Raw genomic sequence first — 16,123 nt, 5'->3', positions numbered from 1 at the left:
AAAAAAAATATGCTGATATTCTGTATCAATATTTTTACTGTTATTTTGACAATATTCCATTTTATTATCCAAAGGTATGTCTGTGAACGACTTTTCAAATGAAACAACTCTTAGGTAATGTGAATATTTATTTACAAGTAGATAATATTTTACTGTTTAAACTAATCGCGTAAAATTAACACAATATTTGCACACATGATTGTATGTATATATGTACCTACTTTAGTACTCTGCACATATTTACAGAACATGCATGCGTTCTATGGTATTTACATAATGATTAAGAGTCTAATTCAATATTTTGTTACGCCTGTTTTCGTCGCATTCTGATATATTTCCACCAAGCCGTTTTAAAAATCGAATGAATTCCGTTTGTTTTTTTTTATTTATTCATAGTGGTCAATGTTATGATATTTGGAAACAACTGGTTATTCCCACTCCATGTGTATTCCATCAGGCTGCAGTACACCACGCTGTTTCAATGCAGGCTGCATTGGAACAGCGTGGTTTAAACTTGTTCCAAACCTTTTCTTCAAAGGGAGAGGACGCCTTAGTCCAGCAGTGGGAAATTTACAAAACTAGTGACTACAATCACACAATTTATTTTCCTGTAGGTATTTTATAATTCCATATTTTTATGTATATCACTGTCATATGGTGTGCATTTTACCAAACAATACCATTATTGTTTGGTAAAATGCACACAACTCGACTTATAGACTCAATATGTCAATACGTTGTTTACATATGGTCTGGGCTGGTATGGACAAACAGGAAAATTTAATATCGATGATATTACAATTTCTATTGACGTTGTCTCATAATCGGCTTAATTATTTATCTTTTTATCTTTAGAATCTGTATTCTATGGATACTAAGATCTATATAATCCGTTATCAATCCAAAATGAAATGTGCTTATATTACTAACGCAATTGCATAAAATTATAACTGGATACCTTTCATTGTAATTCATTTTTATATTAATCAAACAAACGTCTTGCAAATGGGATAAAATAACACATATTTTTAAAGATAATTTAATCAAAGTCATATTAACAATATCTGTGATAAGCGCCTTAGTACAGTTCTTTGAACTCTCATACATATGTATATCTCGCGCAAATAATCAATTTTATCAAGGAATACGTAAAGCCGAGTTCCAGAAGTGTTCCACGGGGAAATTACAAAAGCTTTCTTGTTGCTACGATAACATATTAATCCTATTATAAAACGGTAAAAATTATAAATCCATAAATTCAAATAGATTGAATATTACATGTCGTATTGATATGTTTAAATATACATATTTTAAATATCATTACAATATATTTTTACTAATATATTTAATTTAATCAAAACAACTACCTATTTCATAGATTAAATAAGCGATTTTATAGATATATTATAAACTATAGCTATTTATCAAATTTTATAAAATGTTATCACTATTTTAAATTTAACATTAAATATTATTCATTAAAGGCCTTTTAGAAATCAGTGGTGATTCAGAATCGTCATATCTGGTTTAATTTCTTAATAATATTCAAATTAGATATGCAAATATTAGTTGATTAAACTAAGATGCAAAGCTATGGAGTTTATTTATTACGTTCTTTGTGTGTCGGGCTTCAGGCGTTATCTCCTGTCTCCTTGACTTAACGATTCAAAGATGTGCTTGTACCAAAAGTCCACTGTCTTGCCCCAGGCAGCGAGCGTCGCTCCTTCCAGTTTTAAAACTTCGATGAACATTTTTACTATGACGTCCTTTAAGCTCTGATAACAAAGGAGGTTTTATTAAAACATTGTAATTAAAATTTAAGTTTTCAAAAATAAGGTCTTATTAAATCGATGCATTGATACGAACTTAAATATTTATTATCATTTGGAAAATCTAACATTCGCAAAAGGAAAGTAAATTAAACGAATAAATATTTATCTATGTATGTATAAAAAATATTTTATACATACATAGATTTTATTAAAAGAAATTAAATAAGATTAGACGTATGAGGTTTGTACACATTAGAAGAGTATTAAATACCGATATGATATATATTTTTATTTAAAAATCAATAAAAAATATTAGAATCTTTTTTTAGAATCAACTGTTATATTTTTATTTGAAAAAATCTATTAATTTAATAATAGATAACAAAATAATTAAATTTTTCCAATAATTTGATTTCCATTAAAAATATCGTTAATACTAGCATAATTAAGCAAATAATATTGGTAATTATTATTTTAAGTAATTATCTATAATTTACTTACATTAAATCTGCTGAGTAAATTATTAAAATTCTTAATATAAAATAGAAAGTAAAAATTTAGCTAAAGATATGTCAGTAAATGTTCATAACTCACATAGAAATGTTCTTTTTGTATTTTCCGCCTTCCGTGCGACTCTCCCAGTTTGTTCATCATGGCGGCGACTACTTCCGGCTGATTGAGGTTGAGAACGGCCAAGTTAATGGAGCTCATCAAATTGATCACGTGCGCTTTGAACTGAGGGTTTTGAGAGTAATCCTCTTCTGAAGACTTCTTTACCATTTTGAAAAATTCTTTAGTTTCTGGATATGCTTGGAACAATCTAGAGAAAAATATAAGTTAATTCATATTAAAATGTAAAATTTGATATTATTTAGAAACGTATTGCATAATGAAATTGAAAGTATTATTTTTCTCATAGAGTATATTATAGCATTGGAAATTTAGAAATCAATAGTACATTAAATTAGGGCAAGCGTCTCTATATAAAAAACAGGAGCACTGGTATGTGCTCCTATGTAGTTTCACGATGTAGAATAGAAAAAAAAAATGGATTTTACGTATTTTTCCCAACTACATCTTTATGAAATTATTAATCAGGATGATAATTTTATTTTAATAAAATTAAGTCTGTTTTCGTCGAAAGAGATTTTTTAAAATTTAAATATACAGAAAAATAATTTGTTTCAGCCTGTAAATGTCTGATTAGGGTTTTCTCTCATTTGATAGAAGATCCTAATATAAGTAGTATGAGTTTATTTCAGCGCGCTTAACGATACTGCAATGTATTTTAGGTTAGGATGAGAATATGCCACAATCGTACCTACTATAATGAGTGTACTTATATATAATATACTCATTCGATTGATTAAGTTTCTTCACGATGTTTATAATGTTTTTCGCTCCAACTCCAAATAAAAATTCAGTTCTCGAATAACTCACAACCAACATTGGGCCAACTTTGGACAAGCTCACTAAATATCAATTACTATCTTATCTGTATATAATAATTATTATTTTTTACCTCCTTAACAATTCCGTTCCATTGGCAACGGAGTTGGCGTATACTGGCGCCCATGACTGCTGAACTGCGTATACCTCACGCCTCGTCAGACCAGACTGTGTGTTTACTATATCTGGGTCTCCACCCCACCAAAGATAACTTAGCCAGCTACCCATCTTCACCTGTAGAAATGCAGATATGTTAGAAATATAAGTACTTTAATTATGTTTATAGAATTGAAAGGAATGGATTGGAATATTCTTATATGAAAGCCATTAAAAGGAGCTCTTCAATATAGCCTCAATAGTATTGATGTTTCACATAAATGTTAAGGTGCCTATGATACCTATATAATAAAAATGTAACTTATAAAATGTAAAAGATTTTTACTTCTAAAAATGTCGTAGTAGTAGTAGGTAGTAGTGGTGGCAGTAATTATTCCGTAGTGCTATAGGGTACATCCGTATCATATGATTTTCGTTTGAGTGAAGTCGGTCAGGTAGGCCAATGATATAAATGTAATTATATTACTAAAACTCAAAGTAAACTCAAATTTATTTATTCAAACAAACACAGCGGCTCAGAAAAGGTAGCGAAAGAAAATCAGCGAGTCTTTTTTTTTGTCAAATTAATTAAGTACATATATTTCAAATGCATAGAAATTGCCAGAAGCCGATCGTTTCTTTCCCAAGGTGTTCTCTTCTTGAAACATAAATTCACTAATTGTATAATAACCTTTCGCACCTATACCAGTATACGAGTATTTTCAGTAAGATCATTCAGTAGGAACCCAGACAGAATAGTGTTAAAAGGAATGAGGTTATAGAAGGAATAAAAGTGAGTTTGAAGCAAGCTTCACTAAGCTATTTCAGTATCGGTAATAATCGACTCAACGAGTAAGGACAAGATATATTGATTAGCAACATACCTAAGGCACGCGAACCTTCAGTTTTAATCTACACGTATTCTCTATTAGCCTATCGGCCCTCTCATTTTTAGGATACTTTTATTATATACAGATTTTTTTTTTCATTTTATTATCCTCGATGACACTTATTCTGCCCAGAAATACTCCCGTGTACAACAAGGCATTATATTTTATGTCGTTTCATAATATTTAAGTTTCAGCCGTTTAAACAAGAGGCAATCAATGGCAGATGTTGTTTATAACGAGCTCGCCCCGCGCTACGAGAAAAATATCGAGTTATTGAAAGTTTAGTATTATATTTACTTGGGTTTATTTTTCATAAAAAATAGTAAGGGCTTCTTCCTTGTTAAGAAAAAGGTGTCGTTAATATATCATATACAAATTTTAGCCTGATACTTAGGAAAGGAGTGGGTGTGCAGCTGACGGGGATAAAAATTAGTGTCATATTTAATGTAGAGCCGTTTTGACTGTTTGTTAAGATTATTTAGAGACCGGCTCTAGTACCAGTACTCCCGTACACCATATATCACTAGTGTCACTAGTAGACGCACTTTTCTATTTGTTGTATAGTTCACACTGTAAATTCTTTAGTTTTATTTTGGATACAAATGGACGTAACTAAGATTCAGGAGATCAAATAATTTTCTCTCCGATACAATAATAATTAATAAACAAAATGGTTCAATAAAATATATATCAGGTTAACATAAATCTACAATAATTAAAATTTCACATAAATAAAACATGTATACACGTTAAGAAAATAAATGATAATTTCGTTAGGTAAAAATAATCCACAAAATGCTCCGTTTACCTTTTGTCTAAGTTTCACCCTCTTTAGCACAACGAACGCTGACAACAAAACAAACGTTGAACACAGGTAGAAATAAAGCATACTTCCAGACAAAGGACCCTTACTCTAGCGCAAATGAAGGAGAACTGAAGTGTGTTAAATTTACCAAAGCTTTTTGTAATCAAGTTTATCTATGAGACGTGCGGTTTCAAACAGCTGTCTTTCAAGTTATAAGCGCTGAACAAATAATTACGTTACTCTGATTTTAATATCGGTTATTCTACTTAATTACGAGGACTATTTGAAATGAATTATTTATTTCAGTTTCCTTATGATTTGATTTTTTTTTTCTTTTGCCGGTTATTCTTAGGTCAGGGTGTTTCATGGTAGCATGCGTAAGCGATCCCGTGGCGCCCGCCGAAAGACGGAGAGGGTACCGCTGGTTTTTTAGTGGGTAAACCCGGTGGTCCTGGGTGCACTCGGCGTCCAGGAAACTGGGGAGTCCCACACACCCCCCCACTTCCATCACGTGGGGGAAGCGCGTAAAGCGTTTTTCCAGCGAAAAAAAAAAAAAAAAAAAAAAAAGGTCAGGGTGTTTCCTTTTCCGAACCGGCGGTAGAGTTTAATTTGACTTGTGTATTTAAATGAGCAAGTGTAATCTATATTGAATAAAGGAATTTGAGTTTTAGTATGTCTTGACCAATTTCGGGGGCCATTTTTAATGGACAATTGCCAAATGTACGGGATTGTACTCAGGTTGTTGCCCAAAGTGTTTTTAGCGTGGTTTACGCCACCTAGTGATGTAAAAATTTGGCTATTGTCGTTCCCACTCATAACAAGTGATAAGCTGAAAAGGAGCAGTAAATAGGAATATTAGTAATTCTTTAATTAATTTGGGGTATTGCTACTATTGTTTTAAAAAAAGCACATGTACAAACAAACGTGCACTCTCTATTTTACTCTCATAATCTTGGGTTCCAATCCGACACAATTGGAGAGAGCTTAGGTACAGGACTATCGGCTTTACGTGCTGATCTATTTCATGGGAGTGTTAACACTGCCAAGTTCGGGATGTTATAAGTATTATGCCTAAAACTTTTTATTAATTTGACCCGGGGCTTAATGCCAGGAGTAAGACCTGTCATTTTACAAAATAGTTACTAGATCAAAAAGGCAACAAATAAACTTACTACAGAAATACCAACTTTTTCTCATGCACTCCTGTTTATCAGACGAGACATTTTTATGTTATTTTTAAGAGAACTGGCGCGTAGATTTTTTCTTATAATTAGTCAACATATAAGGAAATATGAGGAAGTATATATATTTTCACATTAATACGACTTGGGCGAATGCGTCGAGATGGCCTAATGGTTAGAACGCGTGCATCTTAACCGATGACTGCGGGTTCAAACCCAGGCAAGCACCGCTGAATATTCATGTGCTTAATTTGTCTTTATAATTCATCTCGTGCTCAGCGGCGAAGGAAAACATCGTGAGGAAACCTGCATGTGACAAATTTCATAGAAATTCTGCCTCATGTGCATTCCACCAACCAGCATTGGAACAGTGTGGTGGAATATGTTCCAAAAACCTTCTCCTCAAAAGGGAGAGGAGGCCTTTAGCCCAGCAGTGGGAATTTACAGGCTGTTGTTGTTGTTGTTGTTGGGCGAATGCGAACATAGTATGTTAAAGTAGTAAGTATTTTTGAATTATTGAGGTACAAATTTGATTTGGCAGATATACCCAAATGGTTCTTTTTGCCCTTTAAGCAGTCCCTTTGTGAAAACCACTTCTTGTATCGATACAAGTATATATGTAGATATGAGCCTATTATAAAACTGGGTTAAACTTTACGTTGTGAGGGATGGTATCAATCCAAACAGGCCTAAACAAAGCCCTACCTTTAACACCATTAAAAGCCTTACGCCTAAACCAATCAGAGCGTGGTGGCTTGATGGTTAACATCTAGTTACTAGATTGTTAGTTTCGACTGATATCTTTTTTGTAAAATAAACCTTGCATGTATACATCATGTCACAAAACATGCGTTATATTATAATATTATATTAATACCTTTTTATTTACACTATCGGTAGGTAGGAAATTGGACAAAATGATGGTCGACCTCACTGCCTATAGACATTAAAATTTGAATCATTTCTTATATTAACAATACGCCATCAACCTAGGGAACTATATATTATTGTTGGTAGAATATATGATAAGTTGGTGATTTTTTTATAAATATTGGATAACATCACATTAATTACTCTGAACCATGAAGTAGCTAAACCACTACTTTTATGGAAAATCAGAAGTAACGACGGTATCACAATTACCCAGACCCAAGACAACATAGAATTAATGAACTTTCTCTACACCGACTCGGCCGGGAATTGAACCCGAGACCGGAGTGGTTTATCCATTAAAACCGGTAAACACACTACTCGACCACGGAGGTCGTCGTCGAGTTATTAATGTAATATATGTATAAAAAGGCGTATTATACCAACTGATAAATATTATATATCTATACATAATAAGTTTAATAATTACGCTAAAACAGGCTAATAAAGCCTTACCACTATGTATAACACAAAACATAAGTATATATTTAATTAACTAACGTTCATAACACTAAAGCCTTTGCAAGAATTTTACTGTTCAGTTTATTATTTACTAGTTGGACCCGGTGTTTTCACGCTCATTTTACTCCCATTTGACCCCCTCGAGGAGTTAATAAATAAAAAGTAGCCTATGCATTTTTCCGGAATCCAAACTATCTCCGTATCTCATTTAAATCGATTTAGCGGTTTAAGCGTGAAGAGAGATTATAGTATTAGTACGGTAAGTTTGTTTATTTACATTTAACTAGTTTTACAAATGTCTCTCAATGTAAATTAAACAATAAATATGAATAAAAAAGTAAGTAAATAAAGAAAACATTTAGTGGATCTTATTGTCTTATTTTTATAAGTGTCACACGTATTTCGAAGTGGATGTTTTGATTAATAATTATTTTTTCATTTAAAGATAAATAAGACACCAAAATAGTGTTATAAAGTAAATAATATACAAATTGAAAGAAAACGATTTTTTCAAATCGGAAGTGTTGTTCGAAGTTATATATCAGCTCAGAAATGACAAATTTCTGGGTAAACGTTACCATTTTTACAGTAAAGTAAGTAAGTTATAGGGCTTATTAAACAACGCTGTGCCCCGAGCTTTAACCATTATAAACATATTCATTCCAATAATTTATATTTATCTAAACACTATTTTTGCTATTAAGTACAGGACGTCTCAAAAACCACAAATTAAAGACATATAATGCACTAATGCTAGACTTGAATCCACAAACTCTATCTACGGATATCTGTGCCCCTTATAATAATAAATATTTAAGTATAGTACGACACAACTTAGATGTGGCATCGGTTAATTCGATAAAATCGATTACTGCCGATTTATACAACCTATAAAAATAGTTTCCTATCGCGCCATTCGACGCTATTCGTCGCTATAGATTCTCGCGTTAGCTCGATCGACATGGCAAATTGACGAATATACATATAAGGTCGTATGATATCATGAGTTATAACGTTTGTATAAATTTATTGTATAAATATTCGCATAAGATACAAATATTGATAATTTGGGATAGCGTACTTAATTCGGATGTGATCGGTTAAATGACTTTTGCCAATGCTGCTTCTAATTTGATAAATACAATCTAATAATAATATGCTAGTAAATAAATATGAAATGTCAAATGTATATAATAAAACGTAAATTTACCTTAGCTATTGCACGTTCAACGGAACTGTTACTATTGTTAATTTAACATAAGATACATGTAATTTAAACAGTCTGATGGGTCTATTTGCGCTGTCAACATTGATACAGTTACTATCACATGAGAACGAAGCATACATAACTTGCATTACATAGTGACTAAGAATTATCAAGTATTTTTAAAAAAAATTGTAATCATTTTATAAACATTCTAGATTATAATATTGGTTTTAGGTTTCATAAGTCGTATTTTAATATGTTGTGTTGTATTACAGTGTGTTTACGTTTTAGGGTCATATGATACAGAGAAGCGTGACTTGTTATCGTTGTTGTTTAATAAAAATGTATTGCTTATGTATTTAAAAAGGATTGTCGTCCGTGACTTTACTTGCATTTTAGGTGATGACCGATAATTGTTATAAATAGAAATGCTCATATTCTCTCTTACAGCTTGCCTCGCACTATATTTCAACAAATCAGTTCTGTAGCTATAGACAGATAGAGTTATTGTCGCATTTATTATATTAAACTTTTAATCAATCGGTAGAGTAATTGAGTATGTGCAGGTGTTAGGGATGAAAAGGATGTATGTGCTATTTCAAACTGTAATTTATCTTTGTGCGGAATTTCATTCCGATACGTCTAGCCATTCTGGCGTGATCAGATAACAAAACTCTATACAAATTTTCACATTTATAATATTAGTAAGATGTATACAAGTCATTCTCAATGTATTACAAATTAATTCTGAATCATTATCTGGGGGCACAGCAGTGCCCCAGCCAAGTCTCGAGCAAAACGGGCACGGCCATACCATCTTTACCATCGGAGTTTGGGTTTTCGGTGACTAATAGTAGGCATTAGAACAAGCTTAAGTTCGAAATTACATGCCAATTGAATTAATAGTTTAGGATTTACAATCGATCAAAGTTACACGATTTTGTCACTCACTGACTCACTGACCGATCATCAAAAATGTAAGGTACTTTTAGCAGACCTAGAAACTTCAAATTTTGCACCAAGATAGGTCATTAGCCACATATAAAGGATAAATTATAAAAACATTAAAAAATAATAAACCATAGAAAACAATTTTATATTTGCGGTTTGGCAACAACATTGTGTATGGATTTTGACTGCATTGTTAACTTTATACATTGTTTAAGTATTTAATTGAATGAATACATACATAGAATAGAAAATAGTAATATAAATGTAATACATAGACTATAATGAATACAAATTAATACATGAAGTTCTTAATTCTTTAAATTTCAAAGCTCCATTGTATAGCGATAAATATTGTATGGCTGAATATAATCGACTCCGAAGCATATATCGCCCAGACTTGTCTACCTTAGAAGTAACAAAGCCTTAGAGAAGAAACAAAAGAGATAGAGATAGAGAATGGGTTCTAAGCACATCAGTAGCTGAAGTCCAAGAAATTATAAGGTCACCTTAAAAAACAAGAAAGAAATACACTTACAAAAAATAAATGAGATCCCACCAAAAAGAAACAAATAAAACAGCATATTTGGTGGAGTTGAAAGTAACACACACCGCATGCGTAAACATTAACATCACAAAATAATTTTCTTTTGGTTTATCCGGGTCGTCCTAACCGAATTTCGACAATGGCGGTCAGTCTCATCCAAGACTAGTAAACTGCGCAGGATATAAATTATAGTGCACAAGTTTTAGTATAGGTACTTACGGTTTATTTACTTTCACAAAGCGACGGCCCGTAAGGTATTCTTAATTATTGTATTACAGCAAGCAGTCGGTAGTGACCATCATGATTCACACATAACAAATAATCTGATCACAGATCTCGTCAGTAGGTAACATTTGCACATAATTCCAGCAGTTTTTAATTTGTGCTCATTGCCAAGTCACTATAATTGTAATATAAAGAAAACTATTGATACAATTACTAAATGTTGATTTCTAACTACATAATAATTTGAATAGGACTTGGCTATTATGAGATCTCAACTTTTTACGATGGAAAGACTGCAGCGAGACGCTTGGCATAAATAAGGAACCTAACAAAAAGGAAATCAGTTGACAAACAGAGACGAAAAAGGTATTATTCAACTGGTTTATTTTTGCCAAAAGTATTAGAGCTGTCTAATATGTGTATATATAATATATATATTATCACAGCCCGTCACAACCACGCAGGGTACCATTGAAAATCAGCGTTGGGTTCTTGGAACCCAAATTGGAAACTGAATGGTACCCTTTAGGACACGTTAACTATCATTGTGTTGTTTTGTATTAATAGTATTGTAGTGAGTAGTTATATTTGGTTAATATGTTTTTATTTTTGTTGTTTTTCTTTTTTTTTTGTTTTAATTTTTTTATACTTCTTATTCTTTTATCATATTTGTTTATTTTTAATGTGTCTTAATAAATATTTCTTTCTGTCTTTCTTTCTTATATAAACAATTTCATAGGGCATTGGGTCTCACAAAATAAAATAACAATAATTAGTTCTTTAATAATGTTTACTGGTTATATACATATACTTTTTCTTTTTCGTTTGACAGAGTTTACTTGTATTCTAGAATGATCTCGAATAAGCCAGTTAATAATAAAATCCTTTGACTTCGTTACATTGTTTGCTTTTTCAACATTAATCTATCAAAAAGCATTATCCACATTGGGGCACATAAGTGTTACACTTTAGGGAGCACCTTTGCCTTTTTTTCTAGTTTCCTAATGTACATTTTAATGTTTTAATGTTTGGCTCTCATAGGAGCTCTGTATCGGCTTAGGTCTAATTTTTGATCAGTCTTGTGGCTCCTAACTTATGGTCCCTAGCAGAAGTGGAGCCCCTACCCGCTAGGAAGGTGCCTTGTATTTAACTATTATGTAAATGTAATAGTGCTTCTATTACTTACCAATTACAGACATTAGTTTCAAAAATATAAAACATACTTGTGATTAAATGGTTTTAAAGTTACATATATTTTGTATGTATGGTAAAGCTACATATACACAATACGAGTATATATAACTATGACTCTATTTGAATATGAAACCTTTGGTTTTGATCACATAATCTTCGTACTTGGCTCTCTGCCTGGTTTAACATCGCAGCTTAATCTTTAGCTCCAATTTACATTGAGCCACGAAACATGTGTATTGGTTGTATTCAAGCCTTTACTGCAAAGTTTTCGCTCTCATATATACATGAATATTATTTTAAGTAAACAATCTCCAAGTTATCACGGTTTACTTGATAAAGATCTCCAATTTATTTTGAGAATATATGTTATTACTATATAGCACAGCAATATTTTTTTTAAGAACATGTCGGTTAAAATGTATTTGTTGTAATCGCAGGGCCATTTTACCTTAGTGTGAAAATTGTATTTTTTTTAGATGTTAGTAACCCATTCAAGCTGAACAACTTTTTGTTTTATATGGAATAGGGTGGCGGACGAGCATATGTGCCCCCTGATGGTAAGTGGTCACCATCACCCATAGACAACATACATTAAAAAAAAAAACATTGACGCTGTAAGAAATATTAACTATTCCTTACATCGTCAATGCGCCACCAACCTTGGGAACTAAGATGCTATGTCCCTTGTGCCTGTAGTTACACTGGCTGACTCACCCTTCAAACCGGAACACAACAATACTGCGTACTGTTATTTAGCGGTAGAATATTATAAGCGAAAATAAAAAAGTCTCTTTGACCTTTATCCCACTTAAACTTAAAAACTGATTTAGATAAAATTTGCTATGGAAATAGTTTGAGTTTCAGGGATAAAATTCGTGTAGGTAAAGGGCTGTTAAGTATATGCAGAGCACAAAATTATGAAAATTATAAATGAAAGAGTGCATTTATGATTAACTCTGATATTAATTTTGACTTCCGATAATAGAATAAAGGCCACTTGGGACATTATTGGAAGTGTTAGTGGAAAACCTAAAAAGGAAAGTATACCAATCAAATTAAACACAGGCAGTAAATACACAAATTCTGATTTGGAAGTTGCAAATTTATTTGAAATATTTTTTGATAACATACCTAATAAAATAACATCTCATTTAAAATCATCTACATTAGATGCAGCTAGATTATTAAATAAACATGTTTCTAAATGCGTTATTGATTTTTCTTTTGAAACAGTTTCTGCAATAGATGTTATAAAAGTATTTAAATCACTCAATATTAAAAAAACTAACGACGTATGGGGCATTTCGGTAAAATTCATAAATAACATCATACACGATATTGCTCCGTATATAGCAGTAATTTTTAACAAGAGTTTGGACACGGGTTCATTTCCTGACTTGTTAAAATGTAGTAGTCTTACCACTTTTTAAGAATGGAAATAGGAGCGATCCCAGTAATTACAGGCCTATTTCAATACTCCCACCTTTAAGTAAAATTTTCGAAAAAATTATTTTAAATCAACTTCTTATCCATTTTGGTACAAATAAAATTTTTCATAGTGAGCAATTTGGTTTTACAAGAGGTCGATCAACAACTGATGCGGGAATTGCGCTTCTTAAGCATATTTACGATGCTTGGGAGAAATCACAGAATGCTATTGGAGTATTCTGTGATTTATCTAAAGCATTTGATTGTGTAGAACACGAGACGCTTCTTTATAAGCTCAAATATTATAGCGTTAAAGGTAGGGCTCTTGATCTCATTGCTTCATACTTAAGTCAAAGAATCCAGCAAGTTTTCAGTAATGGAATAAAGTCTACTGGATCTACGCTAAAAATGGGTGTTCCATAAGGTTCAATTTTGGGTCCCTTTCTATTTCTAGTATATATAAATGACCTTCCTTTCTTTGTTAAAGGTATTTGTAATATAGTATTGTTTGCTGACGATACTTCACTGATTTTTAAGGTTGACAGGAAAAAACTGACTATGACGATGTGAACGGTGCCTTATCACAGATACAAGATTGGTTTAATGTTAATAATTTGGTTTTGAATACTCAAAAAACTTTGACTCTTTCTTTATTTTTAAATAATTTATTTATTTTATTTCTTTCTTTTTTTTCCTCTTTTTTTATTACTTGTTTTTTGTTCTGTAATACATAAATTTACTTTTAATTTTTATTTTATTTATTTATTTTTTTTGATAGTGAAATGACTGTAATAATATCTGTTCTGTTTTGTGTTAATATATTGTATTCCAGCTACAATTTTTCCATTGTGAAATTAATTTTGTGTTACTTTTTACTACCAGTTTGTTTTGTGACTTATTCTATTGATAGTTCTTTTTTTTTTTTAATGTTATTTTTAGTTTATTACGCTATCATTTTTGTTTTGTGTAGCCATTAGTACTTGAATGTAAACACACCGTTTCGATCCTTTTTTTATGTTATGTCAGTGGTAAGCAGATTATGTATATAATTATGATTTAAAATTATTATTCTTTAGTTTTTAGGTTTTTTAGTTATTACTAATTAGTTTTATCAATTTCTTAATCTTTCAACAGCTGGTGGGTAAGATGGAACTATTATATATTCGCAACTTGTATATTTATATATTGTTTTTATTACACATATTTATATACTTATTTTATTTTAAGTTATTATACTCTTATTTATTTATTTATTATTATTTAATATATATGTATAATATTTGAAAATAGCCATGTTCAAGACGACAATGATATTTATCTTTCTCTCTCTTCCGATTTAACCAGTAGCGACGACAGCTTTCAAAGTATTCCTTCGCTCAATGAATCCCTATTAAATCTTTTTACAGACGTACCTAAAAACTTTAACATTGTTCATATTAACGCTCAGAGTATTCCTGCTCACTATCCTGACCTTCTCACATCGTTTGATAACATAAACCTCCATGCTATACTTGTTTCTGAATCATGGCTTAAGCCATGTTTGTCTTCTGAGTCATATTCTTTACCGGGTTTCCACTTAATTCGAAATGACCGTGTCAATAGAGCTGGTGGAGGTGTTGCCATGTACCTGCGATCCTACATTCCTTTTAAAATTATCAGCATGTCAGCACCTCAGACTGGTCCTTCCGCGGAACATCTTTTTATTGAGTTAACCTTTTCCCATTGTAAACTTCTACTATGTGTTTTTTATAATCCTTGCCTATCAATCGACTACTTCTCCTCATTAGAATACCTTCTTGAAAAATTTACTCCTCAATATAACCACACTATATTGATGGGTGACTTTAATACTTGTCTGCCACACATTCCTTTCCGAATTCCAATCCCTCACTCCTTGACTTAATTATTGTGTCTTCCACGGACCATGTTGAAAAACATGGTCAGTGCAATGCTACAGCATTCTCTTATCATGATTTACTTTACCTGTCCTATAAAATTAAACCACCTAAAGCCAAGTCAAGAATCCTTCTGCTGCGTAACTTTGGTGGTATGGATATCAGTCGCTTGCATGAAGATGCATCTAGAATCGATTGGTCAGTAGTACTGGCTGCGGATACAGTTGACGAACGGGTTGCAATTTTAAATTCCTTACTGACACAACTGTATGACACTCATGCTCCCATTCGTCCTGTGTGCCTAAAACATCGGCCTACTGAAGAAATCAAAGTACTACAACATCGTAAGAACATAGCCAAAGCAAAATATAAAATGAACCCTACAGACAAAAACCGCGAGAAATATAGAAATATTCGGAATCGCTGCAACATGCAATGTAGAGATCAACAACGACGCCATATTTATCAGTCCTTAACCGACAATGATCCTTCTAAGGTGTGGAAATTTCTTGAAACACTTGGAATTGGGAAAGCACGTCAAGAACTAAATTTAAATAATCTGGATATAAACCAACTTAACCAGCATTTCACGTCTTCTGATACCATAGATGGTACGATAAAAACTGGCACCATTAGAAATATTTCAGCGTCTTCTACTCCCAATATTCCTTCTTTCTCTTTTAGTCAGTTTACTGTATGTGATGTTAAGAAGAACATTTTAGACATCAACTCTGATACCGTGGGTTCAGATTGCATTAGCCGTAAAATGATTCTTCCTATTATTGATATTGTAGCTCCTATCCTTACATCTTTCTACAACTTGTCGATAGAATCCTGTACATTTCCTACGATCTGGAAAGATGCTCAAATAATCCCTGTACCTAAAAAGTGCAACCCGAATAGTTACTCCGAATTTCGTCCCATATCGATTCTTCCTTTCTTATCCAAAGTATTTGAGCGTCTTATATATCAGCAAATGACTCCCTTTCTATCCAAAAATAACCTTATGAATCCTTTCCAATCCGGTTTTCGCCGTGGTCACAGTACGGCTACTGCCCTCGTTCAAATAACGGACGACATCAGACTTGGTATGG

At 32.1% G+C, this 16,123-nt stretch overlaps 1 protein-coding gene across 3 annotated transcripts in view; it reads right to left on the bottom strand.

Annotated features, from left to right (window-relative positions):
• Nucleotides 1–110: 110 nt before the first annotated feature.
• Nucleotides 111–16,123, bottom strand: part of LOC124529917 (globin-like) — a 28,168-nt gene continuing 12,155 nt past the window's right edge. Inside the window, exons 1-4 of one of the 3 annotated variants that reach the window (XM_047103855.1) lie at nucleotides 8,796–8,900; nucleotides 3,295–3,455; nucleotides 2,367–2,592; nucleotides 111–1,775 (exon numbers count right to left, since the gene is read on the bottom strand). In XM_047103855.1, coding sequence (XP_046959811.1) covers nucleotides 1,638–1,775; nucleotides 2,367–2,592; nucleotides 3,295–3,449 — 519 coding nt within the window. In that variant the 5' untranslated portion in view covers nucleotides 3,450–3,455; nucleotides 8,796–8,900 and the 3' untranslated portion in view covers nucleotides 111–1,637. Of the gene's footprint in view, nucleotides 1,776–2,366; nucleotides 2,593–3,294; nucleotides 3,456–5,015; nucleotides 5,155–8,795; nucleotides 8,901–16,123 lie in introns of those variants that run through there. The other 2 variants (XM_047103854.1, XM_047103856.1) reach the window with 2 other exon arrangements.

Source organism: Vanessa cardui, chromosome 5 (assembly GCF_905220365.1).
Source record: "Vanessa cardui chromosome 5, ilVanCard2.1, whole genome shotgun sequence".
Classification (NCBI taxonomy): domain Eukaryota; kingdom Metazoa; phylum Arthropoda; class Insecta; order Lepidoptera; family Nymphalidae; genus Vanessa; species Vanessa cardui.
The sequence above is the reverse complement of the archived record's forward strand: the minus strand, read 5'-3'. Positions and strand labels throughout refer to the sequence as shown.